Here is a 22941-nt window from a genome sequence, read left to right as displayed (position 1 = left end):
CTCATTTAATGTTTCCAACTGATACTGGTATCTAATGTTTCTGAGGATGACTATGTCAAGTATATCTTAGCTTCCAGCTAGGCTGTGATGGCTGGACTCTGTGGATCCGGCTATAACAATAGAATTTTGCGTTCAGTAATGGTTTAGACTACGATCTTTATCATTGACTGTGGAGCTCAACCACGCTGTATGCGTGGCATTAAAGTCTCCAGCCATGATGGTGGAGTCTGTGGAGCCGCGAATGGAGTCCAAGTCAGATACCAGTAATGGAATGCTGGATGGATTGTATGCAGCGTAGATTTTGATGCTGCCGGTATTGTTAGTGTGAACTTCAATACCTGTTATCGCAAGGTTCTTGGTTTGTGGGTTGATCAGGACGTTGTGGCTTAAATAGTCTTTGATGTATACAGCTGTGCCTCCTCCACCGACGGTAAATCTGTCTGTTTTATACATCGTAAAGCATCGTAATTTTGGACTATTAGCTGGCCTAAGGTGCGTTTCGTTAGCTAAAACTATATCAGGGTTGTATCTGTGAGGGTACTCTTGCAGTTCGAGGATTTTGTTTAGTAGGCCATTCGCATTCCATACTATTATCGTAAGTGAGTTTGGTTTGAGTTTTTAAGTCAGTAAGGATTGGGTTTGTAGATAAAATCTCTTTTTGGAAGATTCTGAGGAGCTTGATTTGCTGAATTCCTGCAGAACGGTGGCAAGAGACATAGTTAGAACTCATGTTAACATGGAGCTTACTTGCTCATGTGATGAAGGAATCAGAGTTCGAGCTGCCCCTGCATGTGTCTTGGTCATGGATGAAGATTGCGTGCCTTCTTGTGCTGCTGAAGTTGAAGTATTTCGAACAGCAGAGGAACCTGCTTGGTTGCTTATGGTGTCGTTACTTGGAGGCGCAGGGTTCACTCTTGCTGTCTCAAGATTTTTTGGGTGAAAAAGGCACCCCTTGTAGTTTGAGGGGTGAGGTCCTCTACAATTGGCACAAGAGGCAGGTGCAGGAGCTGTTCTGGTGTCCTTCACCACATTTCAGACATCTGTAGGCTGCACTGCACAAATTTTTGGCATGTATGGCATGGCCTGCCAATGCCCTTTTCCTGAGAGGCTCAGTAGTAATTTTGAGCCTGCAGATATCTGTCACTTCGTATATCCTTTTCTGGGTGTTACTAATTTCTACTAGTACTAAAGGCATTGGTCTTTTGTCAGATCTCAGCATTCTGCTGACTTTGATTTGGGTAAGTCCTTGACTGATGAGCAGGGTGACCACTCAGCAAAAATATTTCGTATCAACTTATGCAAGAAAAAGGTACTAAATCTGAAAAAAAAGTACTAGATTTTTATTTGCTTTCGTTTCACTCTGTTTTGGGCATTTTATGATATCACTACCTTATTATCATAGATGAACTCGATGTAAAACCTCTAAATTAACACATGTACGACAAAAATGAAAAGAAAAAAGTCAAAACTCATCTCACTGTAGTCATCTATGAGTCCAAGAGCTGCAGTTGCCATTCATCATAACAGAAGTCCCAGTTGTAACTCTAGCACTTAATATGTGTATTAATTTAATATATAATTTTTATTGTTTAAAATAATATAATGCATATTGTTTAGTGTTTAAAATAATATAATGCATATTGTTTAGTGCTTAAAATAATGTAACATTAAATTTTCAGTTATTTAATTTGCTATTTACATATATACATATACAGAGGTGCCCATTCACAAGAAAAACACTGGAAATATTTATTCGTTATTTTTAGCAGATTTTGCTAAATTAATTAACTCTTCAGAAATAGTAAAATCTGTAGGTGATGAAAGTTTCAATTTTTCTTTTGTCAAAAGGAGTCCATTCATCAAATGAGTTTGTAGTTGAGTTCTTATTTATTATCACTGCTGAAAATATTCTTTCAGTTGCTGCTGATGAATGAGAGAGGCACAGTATAACTTTAACCGATGTTGTTAAATTAGGGAATATTTGTTCTCCTACAGCATTTTTCATTTCAAAAACTTTTTTCAAATGCTTCTACAGTCTTCAAGAATTGCTATTCTCTATCAAGCTCTTCGTAACGCCCCTAGATATACATTTCCATGACTAAAAACTGCTCATTGTCGGTTGGATGTATCTTTTCAACGGGGTCCAAATGACGCTGTGTATAAATAAAAGGTGGTTACTCATATTAAAATATTTAATTTTACGGCTTGTTTTAATTGCTGTAGTGATCGTATGGCCCGCGAGAGAGGTGTTTGAATAGCAAAGAATATATTTTCATTGGCTAATACCAGTCAGATTGTGTGAGTATGGGTTCGGAGGTGGGGAAGAGAAGGTTAGCGAACAGTGAGAAGGGGAGAAAAAAAGAGAGAAATCATGCTTGTGTCACTGAATATGACATATGGGATGGTGGGAGAAGACAAAAATATTAAACTCATATGTCTAACTCTCATGTTGGTGTTATTATTATTATTCGGAAGGAAGGGAGTACTAGATCTGTTGGTGAACGTACTAGAACACTAAAAATTTATAAAAAGTACTAGATCTAGTACGAATGTACTAGATGTGGTCAGCCTGCTGATGAAGTCGGCAGTGACCTCATCTGTTGTGATGCCCTCGGAAACCCCTCTGAGGACCACTTCTAGATTTTTCTCGCTTGCCAGTGTAAATGAGTGGAAGGGAAATTTGGAATTGTCCAACATTTTTGTCATTTTACAATAATCTGAGACAGTAGCAGGATGAATCTTAACTCCCTCATCTATGTTTTTGCCCTGGAAAAGTTGATGTTTTGTTCCTCAAGGGTCCTTGAAACCGATGTCCACTTTTCTTTGTCTTGTAGAATCACTGGTGGGACTGTTTATTTTTTGTCTTCTGAAATTTGTGGTGTTAAATCTTCGATAAGATTTTCAGCGGTCCTCCATCTTTTGGTCGCCTGCGCACCCTGGGAGTCGATCTGTCGAGGGTTCTTGGGTGATGGGACTTTTTTGAATTCGCCTCTGTATCCTCATCCTCTCCTTCTTGATCATTGACCTGGACGTATATGTTTATAAATCCCAGGAATTCTGTATCAAACCTTTTTAATATCTTCTTGAACAGGTAAAGCAACTGCTCTTTCCTAAACGCTTGAACAATATCATCCGTGATGTCCATACTTGGATAAAAAGCGTCGGTAGTTATACCACTTGTTCAGTTTTGCCTGTTTTGGAAATCCTGTAGGCTTATAGCCTACTATTAGTTCCTGTAGACTCACATGAAAGTCCTAACTAAGTAAAGCAAGTTTGTAATGCCTACTAAAGGGGAAAGGAGTGTCAAGAACTCACTTGGCCACAGAGCAGTGGCGGCCCGTACATAAACGCTGCGACACTGCAGCACCCTCCAAGGAAAAAATGAAAAATTTAAAATTTGTTTGTGTTTATAAATAATAACAATGCTTACAACATTATATAAATGCAATGCCACATGTTAAAGGTTACAGCTTATGTTTTAACATTCATTGAATAGTTAATAATTGGAATTGTTCGAATAACACTTTAGTTTACAAAACGAATGCACTGCGATCTAACGAAGATATTCGTTTGCGCTTGTCATTGAATGTTACGTCATTCCCACACTGCGCAAACGGCAGTGTATCTTTAGTATGCTTACGTGCGTTATTTCTGTGAGATCAAAAAAAAAAACAAAAAATCAGCTAACACCTTTTTATTCCCGTACATGGAGTAGGCGAGGCCGTTTAGCCCTATCTAACTTTTGGAGACTGAGTGGGCAGTTCAATCTCTACTGGCAGCCAATCAGAGATAGCTGTGTCACCTTGTGGTAGCCGACCACACGGCTATCGATGCTTTCAGCGGCATCAACAGAGAGGGAGAATACAGCATGTAACTGAAATTTATAAAAAAAAAATTAGCGCAGTGCAAGTGGCGTTTGAACTCCATGACACTTGACTGCACGAAGGAAGACTTAGGTTCAAATATAGTAGCTGACCAGAGGGAAATTTTCTAACCTTCTTTCGACCGGTTCTCAAGTTAGTCGATCTCTCGCACTGGCAAGAGGACTTTTTTACGAGAAACTGGGGTTTTTCGTCCCGTAAATTCAAGAAAACCGACCGTATAACCAACACGATTTTCAGACATTAAAAATACTGTGTTCGATCTAGGTGGACACGTGATAGACACTTCTTAGCCGTCTCTTCACTTCCTCCTGATTAAATTGGTGATAGCCTTGGGCCAGTTATCTCTGATTGGCTACCAGTGGAGAATGAACCACTGACTGAGTCTCCAAAGGTTATACAGTGCTAAAACGATCTCGCCTACTCACTATACAGGAATAAAAGGTGTTAGCTACTTTTTTATTTATATTATATATATATAGGTTGACGCTATACTCTATACAAATAATACAAATAAAGATAGGGGATGGCATTTTCGCAATGCCATCCCCTATCTCTGTAGTTTTCGCATATTATGCGAAACTACGGAGCAATGATTATGACTATTTTCCCGTCCTTGCTAACCACAGCTTCCAGGGATGACTTCTTGGTTGGCTCCCACTAGCCAAGTGCTGAAACATTTCCTCTGCATCAATCCTATAAAATCCTTTAAGTAACTTAAATGCTTTTTAAAAAACATCTAAAAAGCTTGAAAACTTAAATCATATCCCCCCTCCTCATTTTCGCCTATCAACTTACTTTTGCATCCACAAACCTTCAATCTATCCTCGTAGGACGCATTCCACAGACCCCCTCACCATCTTGGTCACTTGGCTCTGGATCCTCTTTATAAAGCATTGATATGACCAGATGTGGTCATATCAATGCTTTATAAAGAGGAATGATAATTTGCTTATCTCTACTTTTTAGTGTTTTGCAATGACCATGTTCTGTGAGCTACCCTGCATACTTTAGCAATATCCCCCCTAAACTTCAACACTCTATATATTACTACTACCCCTGAAATCCCCACCTTCGTCTCCTAGAGTACACTTCCCTCAATGTGGAACACAGCATGTAATCTTTGTATTGCAAAATGCCTAACTTTATTACTTTCCCTTGGCCTCCATAGCACGGTCGGTGGAGCTAAGGAGCCTGAAGTCCCCTCCCCCCTCTTATTTCTGATGGTTTTAGCATTAGTGCATAGAAACTGTAGCATCTCGTTTGGCTCCAACCACCTTTACATTTTGAATAGACTACACCTCTTCTTTCACTACGCGTTATTCTCGCTTCCTATGCAGGGTCCAGGTTCCGCGTGTTACTTAGATGCGACTTCTTGTTAGTACCACTCTCAACCGACCTGTCGTCTAGCCTGCCGCTGGGGGTGGGATATATTTTTTGACTGTAGAAGCATATGTTCACGGGGCCGGTTTGCCTGCTTGCTAGATGAAAAACGCCAGATAAACTGGCGGAAAAAACCCTACTGCCCGTGCCCAAGACCGGCTAACTTGGCTATTGCTGAGGAAGATCCTCAAGTTCTTCACGTCTTCGACGGGAATCGAACCTGGGACACTCCTTCCCCAGGCATATGGTTGCGAAGCACAAAGCCACTAAGCTAACCTCGCGGACTTTTGAATAGACTACACCATGAGATATTATTGCCTGGGAGACTAAATTCCGAATTTTTTTTTGTTCACTCGCACAAAAAATGCTGACTTGTATCTGCCCTAATTTTTATAGTTTTCATGAAATTGCGCTTCTATACGCCTAGTCAACAAAGCTCTCTGGACACCAACTTCTGAATCCATTTAAGGTCAATATAAATCTTTCTGTCTATCAAACTCAGGTGATAAATTCACAAACGATGCATCATTGCTTTTACACAACCTAAATATTGATTCATTAGTTATCATTGCCCTCCTCATTTCGCCTATGGAATAACATGGCAGCAGACTTCCTCTCGTTCTTCTTTTTGTCTTCTTTCAATAAGTCGTTCTTCTTTTTGTCTCTCTTTCACATCCTATCTCACATCTCAGGCCATTGGTTCCTGACATCAATTTTTTCGCCTTCTCTTTTTTTTTCATTCTGACGTCATATTATTATAAGTAGTAGTATTGTAGTATTGATAATGTTATTTATTCCCCACCAGGAAAACAAGGTTTTTTGTAGCGCTTTTGTAAAGTAATATCCTTATCAGAGAATCGCTGTCAAACATTGTCTGCTTATTCTCTTTCTCTTGTTTATTCTTACACTTTTGTTTTGTCATAATGAACAACATAAGGGTATGGTAAGGGTGTGTATCGCACTGCGTCCATGTCTGTGGTTATCAGTTTAAGATAACCACAGACTCACTTTCAGATGTGAATTGCTCGGGGTTCTATGAACTGATAAAAATGACACAACTTTTTGAAAGAAAGTTTATTATGAATGGTAAAGAAAAATATGATTGGTACAGTTAAAGTGAATAAATATTTATTTGAAGATCTTTAATGTCCTTCTGTCTTTAAAACATCAGTAATGCCCTAAGAATTGAGTAAAAGGCCAATGACATTATAAAAAGGAGTACTCCTAAACAAAAATAAACAAAAATAGCCATAAAAATTAATATTTATTTAGAGGAGTAACTTGGAAATTTTTCCAGAAATAATACTATAATAACCAAAGATTATATTCTTATGACAATGTTAAAAAATATGTGTATTGGTTTAAAAAATAAAAATTGTAGTAATTAATATTGCTACAGTAAAATTTCCCAGACTGGCAAAGAACATGAATAAGATTTGCTCTATGACGTCGCAGTGTAGGATAACATCACAGCAAGGAGACACCGAGAAGCATAAGAAAACAAGTGCACAAAGTCATCTCCATGAATGATTACATTTTAAGGAAACAAACGGGCTAAACTAACCTATAAGAAACAAGACTCGAGTGCATTTTCAGTTCAGTTCATTGCATTTCATTACAAAATCATATTGTGTTGTGTGTCTGTTAAAGTAATATGAAAACTATAATGGATGAGCAACAAAAGCCACTGAAATTTTCTTTCTTCAGGAAAATAGCACAATACAAAATATAAAAATAGCGCTCCACATATCTTTAAAAGGATAAGAACCATTGTTTTGGAAGATATTATTATTATTATTATTATTATTATTATTATTATTCGTGACACCTCCAAGGAGTCCAAAGACTCATTGTCTGAGGACACTGACTGTGCAACTCTCCATATCCACCACTACACTGAACCTCTACCACCAATCATCTACATCAACGCCATCTACTGCCCACCACCACCACAACTAGTATTTTTGTCTGTAAATTGTGTGTGTTCTAAAGGGCCAATTTTCTGGGAGAAAAAACCCTACTACCTCCACATAAAATCGGCTAACTCACCTTCAATTTAAAATGCCCATATAAAGATTCCTCCCATCACGACGAGAATCGAACTTATGCCTTTTCTAATCGCAGGGTGCAACGTACCGTCGTTCTTCCAATTGCGCTACGGAGGCTTAAAAATTGAGCCGGACGTGATACATACAATGTGATGATACGATATCCTTGGTTATCTGCAGTGCTGACTACATTATGAAGTAAACATCGGAGACTAATATTCTCAAATGCCAAGATGGTAAACTTACCACCCATGCAACAAAAGATGATGTAAGTAAAGTTTTCTCTTTTACCTATGGAGAACCTGGCCGATTTTCAACCAAAATGTACGACATTGATAATCAGTTACTGGTTTTGGAAACTGAATTACCAGCTATACGAATTATGAGTCGGATAGTAGTAACTCTTCGATGATAAAATTAGACTTCCAAGACTTTATTCCGTTCGATAAAGATTCTTTAATTTGGGACATTTACGAACACTATACGGAGACCGCTTGTGCATATTTGGTGACAAAGGAATATATGGAATCTTTAACAATGCATCGTGTACTTTCCAGGCTAACACCGTTCAAACGGTTCCGGATCTAAAGGTTGTTTTGCGTGACCAGCTATTTTGATGTACTCTAACCAAAAAACAGTGAGTAATGAGCAATTTAATTATTAAACTCATTGGAAATGCGAAGAATGAAAACTAAATCTTGTGAAATATTTTTAGGTAATTACATGTTCGAATTATTCTCTGAATATGTAAATACTATTTCAGTAAAATAAAATGTTAATTTGTAAACTTAAATGAATGCATTTTTGTCTCGTTGGTGTGTTCTCCATGTTTAAGTTACATCACGTCTATTTTTAAAGTCACAGTAAAATTTTTACTTAGTTATTCTTCTTAGAAGTTGATATACAAATCCATAATTTTATGCCTTAATACAATTCTGTTTCATTAGGGTAAAAAAAGAAGTTAACATTTAATTAGGAAAAAAGTAATGACCTTTTAAGATCTATAAAATGTATCTATATGAAGACTGCTTGTGTATATTTGGTGACAAAGGAATAAATGGAATCTTTAACACAGATCAAAATATTGGTTGAGTTTTATATGTAAAAAGATTATTGAAAACATAAAGATTTCTGCATGCAAAAATATTTAATATTGAAAATTACCAAACTGTAGTATAAATACTACAGTGAAATTAATACAGGAATGAAAAAGTGGGGAGAACAGTGATATCCAGTAATGAATTATTTTAGAAAAATGTGTACTGCTACCTATTGACAAGAAGATGTGAATGTAAAAAAAAATGTGGCGGCATCTCTTGACACTAAACTAAAAATTCCTAGTCTAAATTAGGGAGGAAATACCAAACACTTAAATTATTTGAAAACTCTTGCTGCCACACATATAAACAAATGTTCTCCCCCATAATTCCAGATTTGAGCAAATTACCCCAACATTTGTTCAAACACCTTCAAAATTTCACTCTCTAATCATAACCCATAATTTCACACTCGAACCAAAGGCCCATGTGATATCATTTACAGATGGCATCACCAGGGCACGTCCCAGAATTCCACACTCAAACCAAAGACCCAATATGACATCATAGGTAGCTGGGTCTCCCAGGGCAATTCCCAATGTTCCATACCCTAACCAGAATTCCAAATTCTAACCATTACCCAGAATTCCACACCTGATCCAAAGCCACAATATGATGTCATACATAGCTGGATCACCAGGGCATTTCCAGGATTCCATGCTCTAAGCAACACCCAGAATTACATACTCGAATTGCATTATGGAACTCCAGAATTCCATAATACACCACTTCAACCAAACAAAAAGGGGCACTCACATAACTCATACTTCCAGGATACAGATGTCATCACTTATCTAATCTGATAAATGATGTCACTTATCTCAAATCGAAAACCTCAGACAGGAACGTCAACAGTGACGTCACATCCTCCCTTTATCCTACTCCTATTTTGTCATAGTGACCAGACATCTTCTGTCCTGTTAAGGACTACATGCCAGCACACTATTTCTTCGTTCACATACTGGACTACCTCCACTGCACCTTGTATATTATCACTGATATTTATATTTCTGGACTTATCAATCAATCCTCTCAACTAAACTGTCACAAATGCATCTCACAAACTTTACACAGTACAAAATCATGTAAATTTAATTACCCAACAGAGAAGTCTTGGCTTGCATTGTTCCTCTCGCATAGGTATCATGTTGCCAATATGTGGCAAGGCAACGTTTCCCTCAACTTAACAAAACTTGAGATATTAGTCGAAGTGACTTAAGCTGAGAATTGTTACTTAAAATAAAAACTAGTAAATATAATAATATTGGGAAACCCATGTAAAAAGAATGCAGAAATATCGACTTGGAAGAATTTGCAGATATCTTGCAAATGCTAATATGCAACTAAAATGGTATTTAAATTTTATAACAAAAACGGTCATAATATTTTCATATTCATATAATGAAATCTCATGGTGATAAATTCTATTGGATGAAAGTAAGCCAAGCTGCTTCTGTTTTATGAAAAATTGTAAATGTCAGACTTCATGATCCTCATCTTCAAAAAGAATCTTGTTTGTGTATTGCCAAAACTGTTTTCTTGTTCTTCCTCTTTTTCCTTGTCCACTGGTTTACATTTTGAGAGCAAGAGCACTGAACGTAGGTGAAGGTGAAGGTCTAATTTCTGTGTCCCAACCATCTCAGTTGACGTTTTTTGAATTGTTTATCTTAGGGGTATTTGCTGGCTTTCTTCAAGAATGATACTATTAGGAATATAATCTTGCCATTTATACACTAGTATTGTTCGAAGGATGTTGTTCCAAAGCCCTTGATGATAAATACTTGTTGAGCAGTGATATTCTATGTCTAGGAACCATATGTGATTATAGCTCGACTGATGGTTATATACAGACAAATTAGGGTATTTGTGGTGATGAGATTTTATTTCAGGATATGACTTAGGCTTATGGAATTGAAGAGCATTGGAGTTTCTTTTCGCAATGAGTATTAGAGGATCTATGTAGGAATCAAAATACTGTAAACATTTACATCTTGAATAATTTGGTTATTTGGCCTAACATTTCCTTCTATTCTGTTCTCTAGGACTTTACATTTACTTCTGTTCACTGACAACCCAATCAGTGCTGAATTTTTACATAAATGATCTAAGTGGATTTAGGAAGTCAGAATGTTAGAGTGAATCAATATATCTGCAAAATACTGCTTATGTGTGTTTGTCATGCTGAACCTTTGAGAGTTATTCGGTACAAATTACTTATGAGTCTGAATACATAATTAATGGTAATAATAAAGAGATACAGTGCCAAAGATTCTGCCTGAAGAACTCCATTGGATATAGAAAAGCTCTCAGTTAACACTTCACTGACCATTATTGTTTCATGATAACCTCAAGGACGGTTCTACTATTGGTTTGATCATTTTCACTGATTTGCCATAATAACTGAGAATTTTAACATCCTTGGTCTATTGAACGAATCGAAAGCTTTGAATAAATCTATGAAGTTTATCATTAAGTTTTATTTTCATTAAGTATCATTATGAAGTTTTATCTCTTGCTGAAACGAAGAATAACCTTTTTTCTAGTGAAATTGCTGAATGAAATGAAAAGCAGGAAATTGTGATGAAAATATTTTTGAAGGTAATGAAAACAAGTTAAAAATTTACCAAAAGTTACACAGGGCTAAAACACCTTACTTGTTCCCTTTAAGGAATGAAAGACATTAACTAATTTGTTATATTAATATACTATAATGTATTTAATTTATTCAAAGAAATACAGAAATTGAAGTATAATCATTTACTTATGTTTTCAATATATCTTATTGACACATCTGTCATATGCTTGTTTTGAAAATTTTCTTCTATATTTGCTTCTTTTAATCTGGTGTTTATTTCAAGTCTCCTGAAGTGTGAATGCTTATTTGTTGTAGTACACATGCTGGCCACTGAATTAGAAACCTCTATGCAGAAGTACGTAAACGATTCTTATGCTGTGTACATGCAAAATATTTGGTCAAGTGGGAGAAAAACAAAGGATCTTTCGAAGTTCAATTAAAATGGACTTATTGTAGATCCCATCTGTCTGGCACCACGATTCTGTAAACAGCAGAGATGACCAGTTTCTGAAAAGGTGAGATATCCCAGTTTTTTAATCAGTGGAAAAATTACCCACATTGCTTGTCTAAGAGGCGTAATGGTTGTCCGAAGACAGTCTGGCAGGAACGATATCGCCGTCATGTAAGAAGATTTGTACGGACAAACAGAGCTTTCGTGAACGAAGCATTTAATGAAGGCTGTTCTTGACCCATATCTGATCATGCTATATGTAGGGAATTCAGGAGGATTGATATTGGAATTTGCATGCCTATGCGGTAACCGTTGTTTTATGAGAAGAACTGAAAATTTGTCTACAGCGTCGAGAACACCATGCCTGGAAGAATGGACAAAAGTCATGTGGTGTGACAAGTCATGGTTCACCTTGTTCTGTACCCCAATGGGGGGAGAGAGAGAGAGAGAGAGAGAGAGAGAGAGAGTTTGGCAGTAGTCCCATGAAACAATGAATCCAGCTTGCCTTGTAAACACAAATCAAGGTTCTGGAGGTGGTGTTATAGCGTGAGGCATTGTCTGTTGGTAGGAAATGGGTCCCGTGACATTGCTGGAAGGCCGAATGTCCTCCAAGGAATATCTGAATATTGTTGCCGGTCAAGTCCATCCTGCAATGTTGACTTTTCATTCATCAGGTGTCAGAGTTGTTTCGTGGACAACAATGCTACTGACCATCACTTTAGAATTGTTCATCAGTGGTTCAGGGAGCATGACAGCGACTTCTACCATCTTTTCTGGCCACCACCACAAAGCCTGGATCCGAACCCCATTGAAAATGTATGGGACATATTAGGAAAACAGATCTGGGAGCAAAGTCCTCTTCCATCAAATGTGAGACATATCAAGGACTGTCTGGTGAATGCCTAGTATGTTGTAGATGTAGATGAAAGCCAACATATTATGTTCAATGGAATTGAGGTCAGGACTCTGCATTGGGAGGGCAGTCGTTTAACGTCCATCTCTTCATATCTTTCCATAACAGCTGCAGGTTTGTGGCATGAGGCATTGTTGTCTTGATAGTATCAAGGGTCCATTCCATAAAAGCTCCATGTTGTAAACAGCACTTGATTATCCAGAATATCAAACTACTGAGCGGCCTTCATGGAACCATGAGCAACAACCAGTGGTCCCACTCCAAACCAGTTGAATGCACGTCACGTGATTACTCCTCTACCACCATCACCATCAAACTTTACTGTGGGCAGGCCCGGCTCGAGGCAGGGGCGGAATGGGTGAATGCTGCAGGTGGTAAAGTAAAAGGGTGGGAAACTTACAAAGAGTTTATGTTACAATTATACTGGAGGCAGAAAAAATAAAAAATAAAAAATAATAATTAAATTGAATATATCATATATTTAAAAAATATTAAATTTATATATGCATATTTATAAAGATAATCTTATTTTATTCTAATTATATAAGCTCCAAATAATTATTTTTATTTTGATAATCCCTGGAACAGAAACATTTAGATCCAATTTCACTGAGAAAATTTGAAAAAAAAATCAGCTAACGCCTTTTTATTCCCGTATACGGAGTAGGCGAGGCCATTTAGCCCTATCTAACTTTTGGAAACTGAGTGGGCAGTTCAATCTCCACTGGTACCAATCAGAGATAGATGGCCCAAGGCTATCACTAATTAAGTGGTACACAGTGAAGAGAGACGGCTTGAATGTGCAGCCATCTCGTGGTCCCTAACCCTAACACAATATATTTTAATGTCTGAAATAATGTGGGGTCTACGGTCGATTTTCTTGAGTTTACAGGACGAAAAACCCGAGTTTCCGGGAGGAAAAACCTGCTTGCCCGTGCCAGAGATCGACTAACTCGGGAAACCGGTCGAAAAAAGGCTTAGAAAAATTTCCTCTAGTCGCCGACTAGACTCGAAACCAAGTCTTCCTTCGTGCGGCCAAGCGCCGTGGTATGAAAACGCCACATCCACTGAGCTACACACTCTCTTGAGAAAATTTGATTCTCTTATAAATAGAATATTTTTATTTAAGAAACAAAATTAATCGGGAATTTTTATTTAGTAATTTAATATTTTAATATAAAAAATTTGATATATTAATAAATAATATAAATATGAAAATTTTTTTGAAAAAATCAAAAAAATTTAAACTATATTGTAGTCGTATAAGATATTATTATCTATAATTACAAATTGTTCACATATCCGCAAAATTTTCTTAGATGCCAGTTCGCTATCCCTGTATTAGTGTGTATTATATTATTAGCTTGCTGAATGAATTTTGTTACCTCGTATTTATGGAGGTAAGTTTGTAGTTAAATATGTGATTTATCTTAGTAATGATTTTTGAAATAAATTACTAATTTCGTTTTCTTTGTAGCAGTGGTTGTTTTTAACTTTTTTTATTTTTTATTTTACGAACTCTTGCATATATTTGAAATTGTGCCCATTGACTAATAATATACGGAGTTTAACGTTAATATTAAACAAGGAAATTTTTAATTTTACTTTGCTAATTTATTTGTTTTCTTAATGCAGTAAAATCAGATAAAAGATGATTGTATAAAGGGGCGAGACTTGGCAAATGACAATTCAATTCTAAATTTTGTACGTTGTTTTGTGCCCATACTTTATGAAAAATAAATAAAGTTTTTTTATGATTGTAGAAACAGACAAAAATGGCAGAGCAGAGTGTGTAAAGTTAACAGCAAAGAAGAATAAAAAAATCCCATCATGTTAGCAATATTATTAAGAAAAAGGCTTATATAATAACATATATTAATAATTTAGGGGGAAAACTGTAATTATTATGATGAATAAGTTTATTCTTGATGATGAGGAATCAATAGACAAAAGACATTTATAACATATGCAGACAAAAATATCATTATATTTAGACACACTTCATGATGAACTTATGACTTATGAGGCCTTATCTATATTAAAAATGAATGGATCCAAGAAAAATCATGATACAGACAGAATCAGTGGCGGATTACCCATTAAGGCAATGAGGTACGTGCCTAGGGGCCCCAGGCTTTGGGGGACTCCAAGCCAAGACATTTTCCTAAAATAGATTAATGTTTTCAGTAAACATAATAAAAATCTTGATTATTTTAAGCGAAAATGTTTTCAAAACAATTATTACGTTTTAATACGTATTTTGAACAGCGCGCACTATCTACGCTTTAAATAATGCCGCAATACCAATGTCAGTGCTAGTTGACAAGCTTCGTATTTTGTATTTTGAACAGTGCGCTATCTACGCTTTAAATTAAACCGCATTACCAATGTCGGCGGACGGCGCTGTTGACAGCTTCGAGGTCATGAAAACTGATTGCATTGCCGAGATGGGAAGTTTCACCTCGTTGCTCCTTAACTTTATTTGTTATTGAATCGTGCAAGAGTGAGGTGTTTGTTTCAAAAATAACTTTTTAGTGTGACTTTTCGTGTTTTCGTTATTTGAGTGTAGTGCAAGTAAAAAAAACTTTGTAAAATTGTAAAAAAAATTGATAAACAATCAGATGATTGTTTATCATTTTTTATAATTTGTAAAAACGACATAAAAATTATTCATTAAACTAAAAAGTTTTATTATTTATGATCCTTTAACCCTTTAAACTAGGGTTAAAGGATCATAAATGCCTAGGGGCCCCAACTATCCTTAATCCTCCACTGGACAGGATGCTACAGACTTCTAATAGATTGATACATTGGCCTATACAAGAGACTTATTAAGTTGTAATTAGTTTATATTTAGACTCCAGTCAAGTTAGCATAGACACTATCGCAGAAGTTAATAACAAATCATAAAACACATCCTGAACTAAAAACATGATGTACAACTGATGGAGATGGATGGATGTTCAGAACACGAGTCTTCAGTGGAAGCATGGTAACCCTTTCAGTCCCTTAATTATAAAGGGACTGAAAGTCTAAAAATTATTTTATCTTACAAAAAATATTTAATAATAGAGGGGCAGCTATAACAAAGGAAACTACATCAGTACTAAAACCTGTCAAACGAAGCTCTCCACAAAATACATGTAGTGGACCAGAATTCAGGAACGTCTAATATGGTTACTTATTGAAACTTTCTTAAACAAAATTTTTTGCTTTTGCCAATAATGTAACAATCATGATTAAACAATAAATGTGGCTTACAGTTTCGAAGCAATAATCAATAAAGAACAGAACGTTTCAAAATTTCAAAACGGGAGCGTGAGAGGAAAGTAACATTTAACAGTACCAAGGTGAAACGTGTTATATATCTCACATAAGTGTCCAAAACAATCAATTAATGGTTTTCTTAAGCGGTGAGATTCTAGAAGTAGTCATTGAAATTAAATATTTGGGAATAATCACTGACAGCAAACTTAACTTTAATAAACATATCTCATATTGCTGACAACGGCTTGCAAAGAGAAATTGTAGAGAAATTAGCAAGGATTAACTGGGAGTAAGGCCTTCTATAAATTATTAGGCTAGCAATATAAAATGCTGCAGGAATTAGAGATAAACTTTTGAACACTGCAACAATTTATATTGACAGTTAGATAGATCACTATAGATGACATAACAAACCAAAACAGCCACCTACCATTAAACAGAATAGGCAAGGAATTTGGTAAGGATTCTCAACCTATATAAAGATGGAAAATTGAATTCTGCCGAATAAAGGCACACACCAGAATGGTTAGAAATGACAAACAGATATCAGATGGAAGTATTCATGAACAGTTAGAAATCATGTATGTAAACTTTTCAAAACCAACTATAAAAAACATGCAGAGGAATTAAGTATAATTTCCTGGAAAGAAGAATGAAGAAAGTCTAAAAATGGATCAAACAAATTAATTTTTACGACTTATCAAAAGCAGATTCTATATGAAAGCAGACACCGTCCCTTCAGGATTAACGATGCAACTAACTGGATATTAAAAAACAGTTCATTATCTTCACAGATTTGACATTGGGAATCACTATCTTATCAAAGTTTAATACCTTGATGGAATTTTTTTTTTCCATATTAACATTATTCATTCAGGGTTGTCCCCTCTCAGCAACTCTTTTCATATTGAAAAGAGTTGCTGAGAGGGGACATCCCTGTCGGACTCCTTGGATTATCTCTCTTGTATATGATAGTTCATGATTTAATCTTATTTGTATTTGATTATTTTCATATATACTTATGATAGCTTTTAGGATATTATTTGGTATTTGTCTTTCTTTTGTCAAAGGAATTTAGTATACTTTTACCTCTATAGTGTTTAGGGTCATCTCTACTACCTTTTTTATAGGTAGGAATCACAGTTGCTTTTTTCCATTCTATTGGGAGGTTACTAGTTGAATAGATTTTAAAATGTGGTATGTGGTATGTAAAAAAATATCTTGCCCCTCCCCCAGCACTGCCTTCGCACTCACTCCACACACACACACACACACACACACACACACACACACACACACACGGTTTCAAGAAAATCTGATTCTAATCTGTCAAACGCAGAAAAAAATGTGTTATTCATGACAGTTTACATCAGTTTAACAAAATAATAATAATAATAATAATAATAATAATAATAATAATAATAATAATAATAATAATAATAATAATAATAAATATATTGTTATATCAGTATATTAAGCTAATAAAGATATTAAATAAATGAGCACAATGGATAGCTAATAATTGTTTAGAATATTATGATGGCATTGTTGGCACTGTAACATAAAAGGTTAAGGAAGTTACTGCGTTCGTAAGGAACATCATTTCTATGGCAAAATCGATATGAAAAAAATCGTGTGCTTTCTTCTCATCCTACTAGTGTGGTACCAGGATTTTCCGTGGAGAAAGGAGGATTTTCAACAAGGTTTTGTAGCATTTTCAGATTGCTCTATGATGGATTTAATTTCATAAATGTTAGTTCTAGCCAAAACAGCTTCCGTCAATTAGTTTAATTAGAAATTTTCCAATTGAATGATGTTGTAGATTGTTGGTAATTTTCTATGAAAATGTTATTTTCAGTAAACCGTACGTCTCACAAGCCAGTTGACCCATTTTAAAACAAAATGTAATACAAATGCGTTATTTAGCGCCAATCTTATGACAAACATGGTAAAAAACGAAATAGAAAAAACTATATAGCCTTACTCATAAAAAAAATAAGATACAATAAGCGACAACCGACAGCTCATAGCGTAGTTGCCTATGGCAACTTACGCTATGAGCACATATTTTATTCCATGTGACACTTTTTCTTGTACTTGCTAGTCACATTTGGCTTGCATACAAAAAATATATTTACATAACACGTCTATTTCTAAATTTATTATGCATGTGTGTGTGTGTGTGTCTATATATACATACACATATATACAATAAAACCCCGTTTTTACGTTCCCGCAATTTACGTTTTCCTGTCATTTACGTCATTTTCCGTTGGCCTCGTCTTAATGCCTATTCTTACGATATATTATTTTCCCGCCATTAACAACTTGATGTGGACGTCATTTCCCGTGATTTGCGTTTTTTTCTCGGGTAGCAATACTGATTTTCGAATCGATTTCTGTGGAAATCTGCGCTTTTCTGTTCCCAGATGGCGTTACTTTCGTCTGTAGTTTCGCTTCCGCCATCACGGTGACCTGCACGCTTGCAGCAGTAATGTAGTGATGAGCGATACCGTGATTTTTCAATCACAGTACGAATTAATATAGCAGAATTTCTGCTACGTAATTTAGCGTGTGAAAGTAGCTTTCATGTTGGGGTAGTGGATTATCCATGTGAGAAACATGGAGAAAAAAGACAGAAAATTTATTTCGGTAGAAGAAAAGATGGCAATTCTGCGACGTGTAGATTGGCATGTCAGAACACGTGTGCATTTAGCAAAAGATCTTGGACTCTCCGTGTCCACTTTGAACACGATAATAAAAAACAGGTCAAGCATTGAACTCAATTCAAAACAATCTGGCGCTATGTCCAAAAAAAAAAAAAAAAAAAAAAAAGCAAAAACAATCAACAATTAAAGTTTTTTTTTTTTAAATAGATAAATGTAAGTAATTGTAAATTCATTTATTTTCAGTTATTAAATTTTGTAATCGAGTATGTAGCCTCACATACCAGCAGTAAGTCATCTTTTAGCCCTTTTTTTAAATGTTTTTTTTACATTTCCTGCTATTTACAATTTTTTCCATCAGGCCTCTGAAAAGTGTAAAAAAGGGGTTTTACTGTATATATCGATTTTAATGCAAATAATTTCCCAATCTAGTCACTGAAAATAAAAAAATACGGAAGTCCAATAGCCTTTCAGCAACATTCTGATTCCATTATGCTAGACCACTTCAATATCGTAAGTCCGACTACACTCACTTATTAGAAGAAATTTTCAGTCAGGCGCTTTCCAGTCAGTTCCCGAGCAATTCGATGTTTGACACAAGTAAATCAAGTATTTTTACCTCTCTGAAACTCGGAAATGAGAAAAAATTCAACCGCCGGATTTATAATCTTGTAGGCAATACGAAGTAGTCCGCGCGGTTAGCCTAGTGGCTTTGCGCTTCGCAACCATATGCCTGGGGAAGGAGTGTCCTAGGTTCGATTCCCGTCGGAGACGTGAGGAGCTGAAGGATCTTCCTCAGCCATAGCCAAGTTAGCCGGTCTTGGGCGCGGGCAGTAGGGTTTTTTCCACCAGTTTATCTGGTGTTTTTCATCCCGCAAGCAGGCAAACCGGCCCCTTGAACACACAGGGATACAGCCAAGAATACCTTGAGGCATAGGAGTGACCATTCTATCCTCGTATTTCGGTTACGAAATCCAAGCATGCTTGGAAGGTTGTGGGCCTTAAAAAAAAAAAGGCCTGTTAAAGCCATTGGGATAGAGGGGAATACGAAGTGGAGTTTAAGATCGCGAGATAGTGGTGGTAGTTGTCTGCGATATTTTTTCCTTTATGCCTTTAAAATCATCGGTAGCCATGAACTCATCTAATGGTGACGATTAAAGGTGGAGCCCAGCTATTCCTGCTAAAAGAGCTCCACTTACTTCCTTTAGGAATAAAGGTATACATCCATCCATCCATCAGTGGCTTTAACGAGCACTTAAGCGCCCATAGCTCTCTGCCTCCATATGAGACCAGCTCACCTTTAGTCGAAAGAGACCAGATGATTCCTCACGTCACTGACGGGTATCGAACCAACCCAGGTCTTTCCGACCAAAGGGCTTCGTCTATACTGACTGAGCTACAGAAGCTCAGGAATAAAAGCAGTCCCATAGAAATACATCCATAGCACTTTGGCCGTCCAAAGAATGTCCGTCTTTTGGCTCGATTCTAATCGCCAACTAGAGAACCTTTTCCTAAATCTTTCTTTGGCGAATTAGTTCCTAAATTATTTGATCTTTGGGGGGGAAGTAGGGTTCCCGCCTCTCCCCACAGAAATTCGATTATTTGTAATCCCATATATATAAAAAAAAGACTATAGAACTATAGACTATAGACTGTAGATTGTTGGTAATTTTCTATGAAAATGTTATTTTCAGTAAACGCAGCACTCTCTCTCCTGAAAAGCTTTAATTCATTAACAGCTTCGGTTCACTATTCTGTAGTTAATAGATGTTGTTTTTTTAATTAATTTATCTCTTCCTTCATATTTACGAATTTAGGGACACAAAACATACGTGTTGAAATGATTATTTTACTTATTATTAATAAAATAACAAATGACGTTTCGACCCCTGTATTGAGGTTATCATCAGAAAAATACATGTGTATATGAAAACAAGCTACATGCTCTTGCACTCTACAAATATAAATTGAATCTACGCTGTGAACTGATCTTTTACTTAGCCTGACATCTAGTGGTAAAAAAACTCCACAGTACTAAACTAAACTAAGCTACACTACTAAACCCTGCTGAAGTCCTCCGTACTAAGATTTTATTATTATTATTATTATTATTATTATTATTATTATTATTATTATTATTATTATTATTATTATTATTATTATTGGCGACTCCAAGGAGTCCTTAGGCTCATCGAGGGAGGCCCTAAACATCATGTCCACACAACTATATGACATTCTCACAGTATCTATCATACCTTGCTTTGAACTCACTCACCGTCATAGCACCCACAACAGACTCCGGCAGCTTATTCCACTCATTTACCACTCTAAAAGTAAAGAACCCAGCTCTAACACCCTTGCTAACCACACTCTTGCCCAGCTTCCATAGGTGTCCCCTAGTTCTCCCACAACCAGTCCTGATCTCAAAAATATCCTCGGAATTAATCCTATAGAAACCCTTTAGCAATTTGAATGTCTCAATCATATCTCCCCTTTTCTGCCTATCAACTAATTTCTGCAACCCACAAATCTTCAACCTGTTCTCATATGGTTCATTCCATAGACCTGCTATCATCTTAGCCACTCGCTTCTGGATCCTTTCCACCTCCTCCCCATCAAGAAGAAACCTAGGGGACCAAATCTGGGCACAGTAGTCGAGATGAGGTCTTATCAAGGCTCGGTACAGAAGTACAATAACTTGCTAGTCTCTGCTCGTCAAAGTATTTTTCAACAACCAAGTGAGTTGATGAGCTGATTTAGCCACTTTTGCAATGTTCTCCCTAAACTTCATCTCCCTATCCACCAACACTCCCAAGTCCCTGGCCTCATCACCCTCCTGGAGTACAGTTCCACCAATGTGGTATACTGCTGTACTTTTTCACCCCAAAATGCATAACCTTACATTTTGTCACATTAAATTGACATCTATTCTCCTTAGCCCAGAACTCCAATCTATCCAAGTCGTCCTGCAAGATTTTTTGACATCTTCGGCATTCACTATTGCCCTATACAACTTTGCATCACCAGCGAACAAATGAACTGTTCCTCTGAGATCATTCCCTATATCGTTAATGAACAAATTAAACAGCAGTGGTCCAAGAACAGAACCCTGCGGCACACCACTAGTCACAGGCCATCTTTTGGACTCTACTCCTGAATAAACTACTCTCTGATATCTCCCCATCGACCATCCACCTATCCGTCTCACCAACCCTATATCCATTCCCACATGTTGCAGTTTACGGATTAGAATTCCATATGGTATCCTGTGAAATGCCTTTGCCAGGTCCAGCAGTATCACTGTAAACGCATTACCCTTATCCAGTTCAGCCATCACCTTCTTATAAAACTTGAGCAAGTTAATGAGGCATGATCTACCCTTCACAAAGCCATGCTGTCCCCGTACAGTATCTCATTTTCATCAATCCATTGCTGTATTTTTCCCTTGACTTCTTTCTCCAAGACCTTGACAACGACTCCTGATATGCTGATCGGTCGGTATTTTGCAACCGTAGTCTTGGATCCTCCTTTATGCAGTGGAACTATTTTCCCCTCTTTCCACACCTTCGGGACTAAACCAGACCCGAGACTCAGATGAAACAACATGGTCAAGGGCACTGATAATTCATTAGCCGCTTCACGTAAGACCCGTGCCGGTATACCATCCAATCCCACAGATGTATCCACATTAAGGTTCTGTAATAGACTATTTACCTCCACTTCATTCATCACAATTCCCGTAAAAACTAATGGTTCCTTCATTTTTTCAATGTCACCACCTGGATGATATACTCTTGCAAAGTGCTCGCTCAATAATTCCAATCGACTGATTCAGTGACCTCCTTACCATCGTCATTCCTTAAAATCATTCTGCCGTGTACAGTTTTTTTTTTTTTTTGCTTGCAGCATATTGAAAGAACTGTTTGGGATTCTCTTTAGCTTGCATAGCTAGTTTCCTTTCATAATCCGCTTTTGCTTTTTTCTTACCACACTGGTTACCCTTCTGGCCTGCGCTTTATACCGTTCGTGTGCCTGCAGGTCACCTTTCTCTTTAAATTCCCTCCACAGTTGTTTCTCTTTTTTTTTTTTTTTTTGCAGCTCAAGCTTAATAGTGTTATTCATCCATTTAACCCTTACTTCTTTTACTATTCGGACCCTAGGTATACAATCAGCCATAACCTCCTATAAATGACCATTTCCCATGCTCTATCGACATCCAGCCCTTGCAGTTTTACATGCCATGGCACTAAACCAAGCAATCTCCTAAGCTTGTCATACTTGCCAGCACGGTAATTCCACATATACCCTGTCTTAATCGAAAATTCCACACCTTTAGCCACCTCCCAGGTCAAGACCTTATGATCACTCTCACCAATAGGTGGCAACATGGTCATATTCATTACAGTCAAATTCTCAGATGCTATTACCAGGCCAAGCACTTTAAAACCCCTAGTATTTTCAATTACATGCTGTCTCAGATAGTTATCCCTTAATAACTGTAAAATCCAGTTCCTTCCTCACATGTGTCCTCTCCTCCTTCTGATCAATGTTACCATAGTTGAAATCCCCCATAATAATTACCCCTCCTTCCACTCATTGCTTCTATTTGCTTTTGCATACTATCTCCACCATCTATTCCATCATCTGGTCTATAGCACCC

General features: G+C 36.7%; 1 protein-coding gene across 1 annotated transcript in view; it reads left to right on the top strand.

Moving 5' to 3' along the window:
- Nucleotides 1-736: 736 nt before the first annotated feature.
- Nucleotides 737-22941, top strand: part of LOC150097457 (uncharacterized) — a 54654-nt gene continuing 32449 nt past the window's right edge. The window contains exon 1 of the mRNA XM_090406925.1: nucleotides 737-899. Coding sequence (XP_090263051.1) covers nucleotides 737-899 — 163 coding nt within the window. The remainder of the gene's footprint in view (nucleotides 900-22941) is intronic.

Source organism: Typopeltis vanoorti, chromosome 17, assembly GCF_054136105.1.
Source record: "Typopeltis vanoorti isolate ZY-2024b chromosome 17, IOZ_Tvanoo_1.0, whole genome shotgun sequence".
In the NCBI taxonomy this organism is placed as follows: domain Eukaryota; kingdom Metazoa; phylum Arthropoda; class Arachnida; order Uropygi; family Thelyphonidae; genus Typopeltis; species Typopeltis vanoorti.
The sequence above is the reverse complement of the archived record's forward strand: the minus strand, read 5'-3'. Positions and strand labels throughout refer to the sequence as shown.